A 12,812-nucleotide genomic window follows, 5' to 3' on the forward strand; every position below is an offset into this window, starting at 1 on the left:
CGACTCGTTTTGTGTTTATAACAGCCGATATAATTAATATTTTCATTCATCATTTTCTTTCGGAATATTCGCCTTCGAAAAAACGTTATTTTCGTAAGTTGGCAATGAATGACGTTATTTTAATATTGATAACATTGCTAAATTATTGGCGGCTCTATTTGTTGATGTCTATGGTCCACCCTCATATTTGTATAACACAAATGGTAGTGTAATGGTGAACAAACAATCCACACTACTACTATTAGAGCTCTATAAACCAAAGACAATAAACTATATGACGTCATAAAACGTTCGATGACGGAAATTTGATGACGTATGCGAACGCACATTTTTCGTTTTGTAAAAATATCTAAAGTTTAAACCTTCATATATTCCTTATTTCTCTACATATTTTAATAGGATTGTTATTGATAGTCTTGTTATTTTTCATATTAATTTATTAGCCAATAATCACACTTTGTGATATTTATCCATTCTTCATTTCTTCTTCTTGGTGTAGGCCTTGTGGCCTGTTTTTAGGAAGGATTATTCCTCCTGCGATGTCGATTCCCAGCTATCGATCCATCTCTTTGGTGGTCCGCCCGGGAGTCGTCTGCTATGGGGTTGGCCGTACAGTGCGATGTGGAGGAATCTGGATGGATCTCCTCACATGCGCATACCATTGTCTCCTCTGTTGTCTTCCCCACCTAACGACATCTTCGATCTCGCATTTTACCTGATCCTGGCGTTTCTTATTCTATCTCGAAGACTCTTGCCTGATATGCTTTTTACAGTCTTCATTTCTTAATTTCGTTTATTTATTTATATTTCATCATTTACATAATTCAGGTTTTACCTAAAAAGATCCGTTGCGCAGTAAAAAGTTCAATGGGTGGCTTGATATTTATTTTGAATACTTTTTATTCTATTCTTAAACATTAAAAGCGATCCCCTGAAAAATCACGTTTTTGGCTTTATGGATAGTGACAAGTTTATTATATTGTAATCAAAGTTCTTACGACCAAAAAAAAAATATCGCTCACTCCTTTCAAGAACGTCATAAATCAAAAATCGTCAATTTTCTGTTGTGCATGTTTTCTGAATGCCCAGAAAATGTACTATATCCCAGCAAAAGAGGCATATTTTTAACTTAATATTTACCCGCTACAGGGCAGAAAGTGTTGTTTTTGCGTTTTGAAGAAAGGTATTGACTAATTATTATTTTTAAATAAACTAAATATTTTTCAAATGCAGAAAAAAACTTCAGGTTTTACCTGAAAAGATCTGTTGCACAGAAAAAAGTTCAATAAGTGGCTTGATATTTATTTTTAATACATTTTATTATAGTTTTAAACTTTAAAAACGATCTCCTGAAAAATCAAGTATTTTGATTTATGACGTTCTTGAAAGGAGTGAGCGATGTGTTCTATTATTTTAAAGTTTTAATAAATATAGAATTTTCCGATTGTGGTTTTCCTATTTTAATAACGAAAAGCACCTCTTAAAGTGACTTCATGATACTTTCAATTAGCAGATCGGCTGTCCAAACTCAAAACACAGTAAGGGACATTTTTTTGTAGTACGTTTTTTGTGCATTTTTGGACTAAGTAGATTCTACTTATTCCAAAAATGCATAAAAACGTACTACAAAAAAATGTCCCTTACTGTGTTTTAAGTTTGGACAGCCGAGATGTAATTATGTTTATTTCTCCATAGCAATTGTCCACCTCCGTAGTGTAATGGTCAGCACGCTCAGCTACCGTTCTGGAGGTCCCGGGTTCGATTCCCAAGGGGGGTAAAATAAATATGAGTGATTTTTTCACTGTAATATTTATTCAATATTACCATGGACTGGTACCTGAAGCGGAGGGCTGATCACCTTTCCTTCATGTGCAAACGATCAAGATAACACTGCGTTTATATGACACAGTGCCCTATGCACCATTGGGGTGCGGATAAGGGTTTTATTATTTATTATTAGCAATTGAAGCGCGGAATGCGTGCTAAATTAATAAATATGACAATGAACGCGATTATTTATAAGTCTCCCTTGATTCAATTTGGACTTGTAATACTTCAGTGTTAGGAAAAATATTTTCTTTTTATGTTTTTTTTTTTAATTTTCTGGAATGCTTTATTTAGCCAGTTTGTTTAGTAATATATTAAACCTTTTTTATTTATTTGTCGAAATCCGTTGTGTAATGGTCAGCACGGTCGACTACCGCTCTGGAGGTCCCGGGTTCGACTCCCAGCGGGGGTCAAATAAATATAAGTGATTTTTTACTCTTATTTTTATTCAATATTACCCTGGATTGGTACCTGAAGCGGGGGGCTGCGCTTTTCTTCATGCGTTAACGGATCAAGATAACACTGAGTTTTTATGATGCAATGCCCTATGCACTATTGGGGTGCGGTGCGGTTTGAAGTTGAAGTTTATTTATTTACAAAAATGGAAATAATTAACAAAAAGTTAGGATTTATTTTCTTATTTTATTCATTTAAACCCCATTATACGATAAATTGCCACTTAATTGTATTTAAACCCAGTTGACAGTTGACGTAATTGAATTTTTCTAAAAATTGCCCGTGAAAGCACGTGTGACCTCCAACGTAGCCGGTCACATACTGAACGCGATGCGCTTCCTTGGTATCAGTGTATTTGGCTACCGTGGTGGAAAAGTTCGGCAAGAATCACTGCATCATTATGAAATTTATCATTTTGCTCCAATATTAAATTCACTCAATTTACATACTATCGGAAGATAAATAAAACTTAACGTCGACTCCATATGAAGTGGGCAAAGGAAAAATACAATATCTCCTAGCGAGTTAAAAAGGTTAAGAGCCTCTGCTATATAGGATGCATTAATAAAATAGTAGATATTATTTTGTGACATCTCATCAAAGATGAAGAAGAATATGGAAGTCTGGGCATTCTTCTTCATCTTTGATGAGATGTCAAAAAATAATATGAAAATAACTCCTGTAATTGGAGATAATCCAGATTTTGTGAACAAGTATTTGGACACACTCAAAATGTTGTAAATAGTAGATACTTATATGAAAAATAATTATGTACTTCTTATATTATTCTGCGTAAAGTGGCAGTAAATAATAATACTATTTTGTCAGGGTCATTCCGGCTTTTAAACAACAATTTTGTAGTAATCTTTTTGATTCATTTGTTGGGGACAGTTTGGCCTTTTTTTAATAAATAAAAAAGACCTCGTATGTCTAAATGACGTAATTATGCACGTGGTATCCCACCAAAATAAAATACGCCGAATGATTTTTTCAGGTAAAAAAAATTAAACCGTGAAATAAAAATGTCTTAAAATATTTTGTAAAGACCTAATAAATGCTGTTGAAAAATAAGCGCGTAGAAAATCTGAAAAAAAAAATTACCTTGAAAAATCCTAAGAACCTATATTGAAGCCTCTGTTTTTTGTCATGGAATGAGTGAGGAAAGAACGGTAAAACAAATTTATGAGGCGAATGTTAGCGGGAAAAGAAGCAGAGGAAGACCGAAAAAACATGGCACGATCAGGTATGCCAAATACTTGAAAGTGGTCAGGTTAGGAGTCGTAACAATCAGCGGGTATGTATGAGGAGATGCATGAACGTGGAAGAGGCGAAGAATGTTTGCAAGGACAGAGTGGTGTGGCGCTCTATTCTCTCTGCCTACCCCTGCGGGGAAGCGGCGTGATGGTTAGTTAGTTAGTTTTTTTAGTTTTTTGTCATAAATATAAACTGTCCTTTTTTTACAACCAAGTGGGCCATGAAAAGATGTTTTTTTTTACGAAATGCACTTCAGCTCCCTTCGCTTGTCATCGGCTGGTTATTCGCGCTAGCGATCACATAAATCATATGATCATGGGTATGACTAATAAGCAAAAAAAATCAAATTCATATGATGCATATGAAATACTTACTCTACCTGTGGATGTGATGAGACGTCATCACAAGATGTCCCTCATTTAGTGTGGGTATATCAAATTTTTGGAAAAGAAAAATTTAAATAAAATGTGCAAAAGAAGGTATGCAGTTGACAAAACTTGATGAGGCAATAGGACATAAAGATCTGTCAGATTTAGATTCTTATTTAGAAAATATGACAACACGAATACGACAAATAAATGAGCTATGTGACAAATCTTGATTGATATAAGATATTGAATCCATAGGGTCTATTCAGTCTATTGTATTGTTTTTTCTTTCTATTGTATTTTTTTTTAGGAATGAACCTTATTAATTTATTTTTTGACTATATGTCGGGTTGTGGTCCCGTGGTTAGTGTCGCGGACTCTTAAGTCAGAGTTTCTCGGTTCGAACCCACTCTACCACAATTTGATACCTATTTCTAATAACGAGCCGCTTAGGCTTACAGAAATATTATAAAATTGAAATATTTGTGTAAACAATAAAAACACAAATATTTATCTTTAAAAACAAAAATCAATTCAAACCATTATCCTCACCCCAATGGTGCATAGGGCACTGCATTATATAAACACAGTGTTATCTTGATTGTTAACACGAAGGAAAGGTGATCAGCCCTCCGCTACAGGTACCAGTCTAGAGGGTAATATTGAATAAATATTAGAGTGAAAAAATCACTTGTATTTATTTGACCTCCTGGAAATCGAACCCGGGACCCCCAGAACGGCAGCCGAGTGTGCTGACCATTGCACTACGGAGGCGGACGAAATAATAAAATAAAGATAAAATACACACATCCACTGTCATTTTTAAGACATATAAACTGATTTTGGCATACGTAAATCCTTGTAGGTACATCGCATATTAAGGCAAGGAGTATTTTCTATGGCAAGTAAACGCAAATCCCACTTTTGAAAAAAATTGCACTTAAAAAAATTTATGAACAGTTTTACTGCCGATCTCCGCTAATTTATTGTTGCTGTTGCTTTCCGCTCTAGAAATATTCTCTTCTCTTCGTGTCTTGCCAGCTGCTCAGTTTGTAATATTTAGATTAATAAAAATTCAACTCTTGTAATACACATAAATACCTTGTCTTATAAATAAACATTTTTTATCTATTATTTTAAAACTGCGGTTGCCGACGGCGCTGATTGTATTTTTTTGTTAAAATAACAAACAAATTAGGTGAGATATGTGAACACAAATAAGTTTATCTCATTTTAGCAATGAAACGCGGGAATTGTCAGAAGCTTAATGACAAATATAAACATATAAGAAGTTTCAAACATATACAGCTGTCAAATACTATAAGGTTACTGAAAAAGACTTCCATAAGGGTTGACAGCCAATTTTGACCTTGGAAGATAATATAACCAATAGGTTCGTTATCCGTAGATAGAATTATTGAAACTTTATATAACCGGTTTCGACAAGAACCTTGTCATCATCAGGGTTTATGCAGTAAATTCTAAAACATTGAAATACTCATAGTTAATTACCCTTCCCTTACCAAAAACTTCCACCGGTTGGATAAAGTGTACCAACAAAAAGTGGTTAAAACAAAGTTGTTTTATTTTATAATGTTTATAAAATGTGCCACAAAGTATCAGCGAAAAACATTCAAGAAAATAATTATTTACTTTATAGGTGTCTTGATATGAAACATCTATCGTTCCTCTTTGTATGAAAGAAGATGGTAGTCTGAGCATCCCAGGACTTATGTCCTGGTATTTGACCTGGCTCATGACGTGGCATCTGATGCGAGCGTCGGATGTTAGGGATCTGGGCGTTAGGTTTGTGAGCACCTTGACATTTCACAATCATATATAGGCGGTCAGTGGTAATGCATTGAAAATGTTAGGATTTGTTCTGCGTACTGCCAGGGTTTTCGAAAATACCCGCGTGCTGAGAACTCTTTATAACTCCTTGGTGCGAAGTAGACTCGAGAGTGGTTCAATGATTTGGGGGCCACATGAGCTTAAGTACTCTCTTATGGTGGAAAATGTCCAAAAGAAGTATCTGAGGTATCTCTACATGAGAGAGTACGGCTATTATCCTTGGCTCTACCCGACCGAGTTTCTCCAGGGTATGCTTGGCTACAATAGTTTAGAGACTAGAAGGAATGTGTATTTGATTACACATTTTTATCGATTATTGCGTGGTATGATCGATAATCCTGAAATTATCCGGAGCATTGGTCTGTATGTTCCCGATAGTTACCTTAGACAGGCACAGATTCTTTCACATTCTTATACACACGACCAACCTACCGATGGTTATGCCTGTAGGAAGAGTTATCGCTATGAGGAACAATATCACGTCGGATATTGGTCTGTTCCATGTGTCTGAGGGGATATTCCCAAGCGGGATTATTCTATATCTGTAACAATATTGTTCTTGCTTACTTTCTAATTTATGTTTTAATGTTTACCTACCCTTTAAACTTGTATTGTAATGTATTAATAACTATTATAAAAATATTGAATAAATTGAATTTTATTATTTATATTCAAAGCATTTACTTTGTGGTCAAACATTTTAATTGATATTAGTAATGTTAGTAAATAACCACTCACCGACTACTTCTGTCTACCGGTTTCGAGACGTACCCGTCTCTTCGTCAGGACATACACTACAATTTAACAATCATGCGAACAACACTACACCACACCCACTTAGTACTATTCACATACACTATCACTACACATGCAAAACATGCAGAGCGAGTTGTTAGTCCCACCATGCTTTTGTTGTTGTTTCCCAAAAGCATGGTGGGACTAACAACTCGCTCTGCATGTTTTGCATGTGTAGTGATAGTGTATGTGAATAGTACTAAGTATGCATATGAAATACTTACTCTACCTGTGGATGTGATGAGACGTCATCACAAGATGTCCCTCATTTAGTGTGGGTATATCAAATTTTTGGAAAAGAAAAATTTAAATAAAATGTGCAAAAGAAGGTATGCAGTTGACAAAACTTGATGAGGCAATAGGACATAAAGATCTGTCAGATTTAGATTCTTATTTAGAAAATATGACAACACGAATACGACAAATAAATGAGCTATGTGACAAATCTTGATTGATATAAGATATTGAATCCATAGGGTCTATTCAGTCTATTGTATTGTTTTTTCTTTCTATTGTATTTTTTTTTAGGAATGAACCTTATTAATTTATTTTTTGACTATATGTCGGGTTGTGGTCCCGTGGTTAGTGTCGCGGACTCTTAAGTCAGAGTTTCTCGGTTCGAACCCACTCTACCACAATTTGATACCTATTTCTAATAACGAGCCGCTTAGGCTTACAGAAATATTATAAAATTGAAATATTTGTGTAAACAATAAAAACACAAATATTTATCTTTAAAAACAAAAATCAATTCAAACCATTATCCTCACCCCAATGGTGCATAGGGCACTGCATTATATAAACACAGTGTTATCTTGATTGTTAACACGAAGGAAAGGTGATCAGCCCTCCGCTACAGGTACCAGTCTAGAGGGTAATATTGAATAAATATTAGAGTGAAAAAATCACTTGTATTTATTTGACCTCCTGGAAATCGAACCCGGGACCCCCAGAACGGCAGCCGAGTGTGCTGACCATTGCACTACGGAGGCGGACGAAATAATAAAATAAAGATAAAATACACACATCCACTGTCATTTTTAAGACATATAAACTGATTTTGGCATACGTAAATCCTTGTAGGTACATCGCATATTAAGGCAAGGAGTATTTTCTATGGCAAGTAAACGCAAATCCCACTTTTGAAAAAAATTGCACTTAAAAAAATTTATGAACAGTTTTACTGCCGATCTCCGCTAATTTATTGTTGCTGTTGCTTTCCGCTCTAGAAATATTCTCTTCTCTTCGTGTCTTGCCAGCTGCTCAGTTTGTAATATTTAGATTAATAAAAATTCAACTCTTGTAATACACATAAATACCTTGTCTTATAAATAAACATTTTTTATCTATTATTTTAAAACTGCGGTTGCCGACGGCGCTGATTGTATTTTTTTGTTAAAATAACAAACAAATTAGGTGAGATATGTGAACACAAATAAGTTTATCTCATTTTAGCAATGAAACGCGGGAATTGTCAGAAGCTTAATGACAAATATAAACATATAAGAAGTTTCAAACATATACAGCTGTCAAATACTATAAGGTTACTGAAAAAGACTTCCATAAGGGTTGACAGCCAATTTTGACCTTGGAAGATAATATAACCAATAGGTTCGTTATCCGTAGATAGAATTATTGAAACTTTATATAACCGGTTTCGACAAGAACCTTGTCATCATCAGGGTTTATGCAGTAAATTCTAAAACATTGAAATACTCATAGTTAATTACCCTTCCCTTACCAAAAACTTCCACCGGTTGGATAAAGTGTACCAACAAAAAGTGGTTAAAACAAAGTTGTTTTATTTTATAATGTTTATAAAATGTGCCACAAAGTATCAGCGAAAAACATTCAAGAAAATAATTATTTACTTTATAGGTGTCTTGATATGAAACATCTATCGTTCCTCTTTGTATGAAAGAAGATGGTAGTCTGAGCATCCCAGGACTTATGTCCTGGTATTTGACCTGGCTCATGACGTGGCATCTGATGCGAGCGTCGGATGTTAGGGATCTGGGCGTTAGGTTTGTGAGCACCTTGACATTTCACAATCATATATAGGCGGTCAGTGGTAATGCATTGAAAATGTTAGGATTTGTTCTGCGTACTGCCAGGGTTTTCGAAAATACCCGCGTGCTGAGAACTCTTTATAACTCCTTGGTGCGAAGTAGACTCGAGAGTGGTTCAATGATTTGGGGGCCACATGAGCTTAAGTACTCTCTTATGGTGGAAAATGTCCAAAAGAAGTATCTGAGGTATCTCTACATGAGAGAGTACGGCTATTATCCTTGGCTCTACCCGACCGAGTTTCTCCAGGGTATGCTTGGCTACAATAGTTTAGAGACTAGAAGGAATGTGTATTTGATTACACATTTTTATCGATTATTGCGTGGTATGATCGATAATCCTGAAATTATCCGGAGCATTGGTCTGTATGTTCCCGATAGTTACCTTAGACAGGCACAGATTCTTTCACATTCTTATACACACGACCAACCTACCGATGGTTATGCCTGTAGGAAGAGTTATCGCTATGAGGAACAATATCACGTCGGATATTGGTCTGTTCCATGTGTCTGAGGGGATATTCCCAAGCGGGATTATTCTATATCTGTAACAATATTGTTCTTGCTTACTTTCTAATTTATGTTTTAATGTTTACCTACCCTTTAAACTTGTATTGTAATGTATTAATAACTATTATAAAAATATTGAATAAATTGAATTTTATTATTTATATTCAAAGCATTTACTTTGTGGTCAAACATTTTAATTGATATTAGTAATGTTAGTAAATAACCACTCACCGACTACTTCTGTCTACCGGTTTCGAGACGTACCCGTCTCTTCGTCAGGACATACACTACAATTTAACAATCATGCGAACAACACTACACCACACCCACTTAGTACTATTCACATACACTATCACTACACATGCAAAACATGCAGAGCGAGTTGTTAGTCCCACCATGCTTTTGTTGTTGTTTCCCAAAAGCATGGTGGGACTAACAACTCGCTCTGCATGTTTTGCATGTGTAGTGATAGTGTATGTGAATAGTACTAAGTGGGTGTGGTGTAGTGTTGTTCGCATGATTGTTAAATTGTAGTGTATGTCCTGACGAAGAGACGGGTACGTCTCGAAACCGGTAGACAGAAGTAGTCGGTGAGTGGTTATTTACTAACATTACTAATATCAATTAAATTGAATTTTGGCTGGCTTAAGCGTAACAAAGTTAATCATCTAATATCTAAAGATAATACTTAAGAATTCCAAAAGTGATCACGTTTTTAAGAACAATGTCCGTCGATGGTTGCTTCTCGTTGGTAGGGAGAAGGTGGAAATAGAATTTATCAAAGTCCAGGTGTAATTATTTTATTATAAAACCTTTCTACTATAAATTGTTTTTGTATATATTGTATAAAGTCTCGTATTTTTATTTATTTTTAAATTGTAACATGTAAGTATTTCGGCTAAACACAGGCTATGCCTAAAGAGTCGTAATACATGTACAGTCGAACTCGGTTATTACGAGCACGGTTATAGCGAGATCTCGGCTATAACGGGGAAAAATACGTTGACATTTTGGTTTCTGATTCTCGCCATACATTTATTCATGGTTATAACGAGCTATATTTCGGCTAAAATCCGACCGGGCAATTAACTAGACCGATGCCGCCGGGATCGGATTTCGTGTATGACAATAGTTGAGATACTAAGTGCCTACCTAATTGGTGTTTAAAAAGAAGCTGTGCTCGTACAAATTTTGCTGAAACTGTTACAATGGTTTTGTACTCAAGCACACAGGATTTTCCAATTTTTATAGGAAAACTGGATTGACAGAAAAATGTGACATGTGTGTAATGGGTGAATTCTATGAATTTTGTTTCAATCGCGACACATTATGTTATGTGACCATTCCAGATAACATACTTCATGTGATAGGTATGTTTAAGAAAAATACATATTCTCGGATATAACGAGTAACGGTTATAACGAGCAAATTCAGCCGGTCCCTTCATCCTCGTTATAACCGAGTTCGAGTGTAATTTCAAAATTGTAATGTAAAATAAATTTAATAAATCGCATTAATATTGTTCTATTTACAACATTTATATAAGAGTTTCTGCTTAATAAAAAAGCTTCTTTACATCTCACCAATAGATGTCTCTAGTGAAGTTCTAGTGATTCAAGAACAAGGTTTCTAAATTGGTTCATATATATAGAACTTCCAAGAATTTGAATAGTGTGGTTGTCAATAATGGGTAGAATTGGTGAATGTTACACGTGTGTAAAGTGATCACTTAAACCAGCCTATGACGGTCGTCAACCCCGTAAACGCCCAGACTTCCATATTCTTCTTCAGCTTTGATGAGACGTCAAAAAATAATAAAAAAATAATATCAAAAAATAATTTGTTCTATTTCATAATACTGTATACCGGTATTGATTTTTTAGTTGGTATCGGTATCACAATTTTCCTCATTTCGATATCGCACACTGAATGAAGATTGATGGACAATCGCAACAGTTACATATCAAATAATTGAGTTACCATCTCGGTAGGCACTTCATTTATGCAATATCATTGTAATATAATATTGATGAATCTATTTTTCAAAGCCGAATATAATATTTCATACTACAATACATATAAAAAAAACGTACTACAAAAAAATGACCCTTCTGTGTTTTGAGTTTGGACAGCCGAGTTACACATCAAATAATTGAGTTAACATCTCGGTAGGCACTTCATTTATGCAATATCATCGTATAAATGAACTAATAACATTGTATAATGATCGATAATGATTGTATAAATTGTATGGCTCAACACAGGCCATGCCTAAAGAGCCGTAATACGTATAATAAATGTGTATATGAAATGAATATGTATATTGAATGTATCTATGTATTATGAAAAAAATAAAAAATAAAAAATAAAAAAAATAATAAAAAATAAAAAATATAATATTGATAAATCTATTTTTCAAAGCCGAATATAATATTTCATACTACATATTCGATATTGGAACTAATATTGACTCAAGTTGTTTGTGGGCAGACGATCAAACAATCGAGACTTAATGGAAACAAATAAAAATGTATTTATAATGCGCAAAAAACTGTTTTCTTTAATATTTAAAGAAATTCCTTTGTTTTTTTTTTAATTTAAAAAGTGTTCCGCCGATAAAACAGTGTGCGATAAAGAAAATCCAAGATGGCGATGTTCCTTCAGTTTTTTTTATTATTTTAATTTGAATTTATTTAGTTAGCTTATATTACATTTAATACAAACATCACTTAATAGCTTAATAGTTTATTAAAAGCAATGGCCCTTTTTAGGGCCGGTCCGTCTAGCATGCCCGGAACAATTGTTTGTACAAATCGCCAAGGAAGAACGAAGTCGAACGTGAATCGATAATACTTATGTATTCATTCATTATAACATCGCTTAAATATGTTAATAGCTTATTATAGCCAACGGCCCTTTTCAGGGGCGGTCTGTCTAGCTGCTAGACTCTAGCACACTCGGAACAACTGCTGATTTGTACCTGAAAAAGTCCCTGAAAAAGAACGAAGTCGAACTTGAATCAATAAATTCTTACGTATCCATTCATTATAACTCCGCTTTAATATTTTAATAGCTTATTATGTAATAGCCAATGGCCATTTTCAGGGCCGATCCGTGTAGCACGTCTAGAACAAATACTGATTTGTACAAGTCACCCAAGAAGAACGAAGTCGACCGTGAATCAATTAATTCTTACGTATTCATTCATTATAACACCGCTTAAACATCTTAATAGCTTATTATAGCCAATGGCCCTTTTCAGGGCCGGTCCGTCTAGCATGTCCGGAACAACTGTTTATTTGTACAAGTCCCCAAGAAAGAACGAAGTCAAACGTAAATCGGTCTGAAATGTCTTTCTTCTTCTACAGAATGGGTTCCCGCTCGCTATGTCCTGGCCGTCCTGGGCTCCATCGGCATGGGCATCATCTACGGGCTGAAGGTGAACCTCTCCGTGGCCCTCGTGGGCATGCTGAACCACACGGCCCTGGCGGCCGCGGGGGCCCACGAAGCCTCCGAGCGCCACGCGGTGGCGGGGCCCGTGGAGGAGGCCTGCAAATCTTCCAACGCCACCGTGGCTCCAGAGGTAAGCTTGTGTATTTAATTACGCATTTTTATCGATTGTTGTGCGGTATGATCGATAATCCTGAAATTATTCAGAGCATTGGTCTGCATGTTCCCTAAGGAC

At 35.2% G+C, this 12,812-nt stretch overlaps 1 protein-coding gene across 2 annotated transcripts in view; it reads left to right on the top strand.

Annotated features, from left to right (window-relative positions):
• LOC148302450 (sialin-like) overlaps positions 1–12,812 on the top strand; it is a 52,320-nt gene that overhangs the window by 4,769 nt on the left and 34,739 nt on the right. For both annotated transcript variants that reach the window (XM_088271573.1, XM_088271572.1), the window contains exon 2: positions 12,496–12,710. In XM_088271573.1, the coding sequence (XP_088127699.1) occupies positions 12,496–12,710 (215 nt within the window). The remainder of the gene's footprint in view (positions 1–12,495; positions 12,711–12,812) is intronic.

Source organism: Brachycentrus maculatus, unplaced genomic scaffold (assembly GCF_059751285.1).
Source record: "Brachycentrus maculatus isolate JH-2025_06_01 unplaced genomic scaffold, ASM5975128v1 h1tg000452l, whole genome shotgun sequence".
Classification (NCBI taxonomy): Eukaryota; Metazoa; Arthropoda; class Insecta; order Trichoptera; family Brachycentridae; genus Brachycentrus; species Brachycentrus maculatus.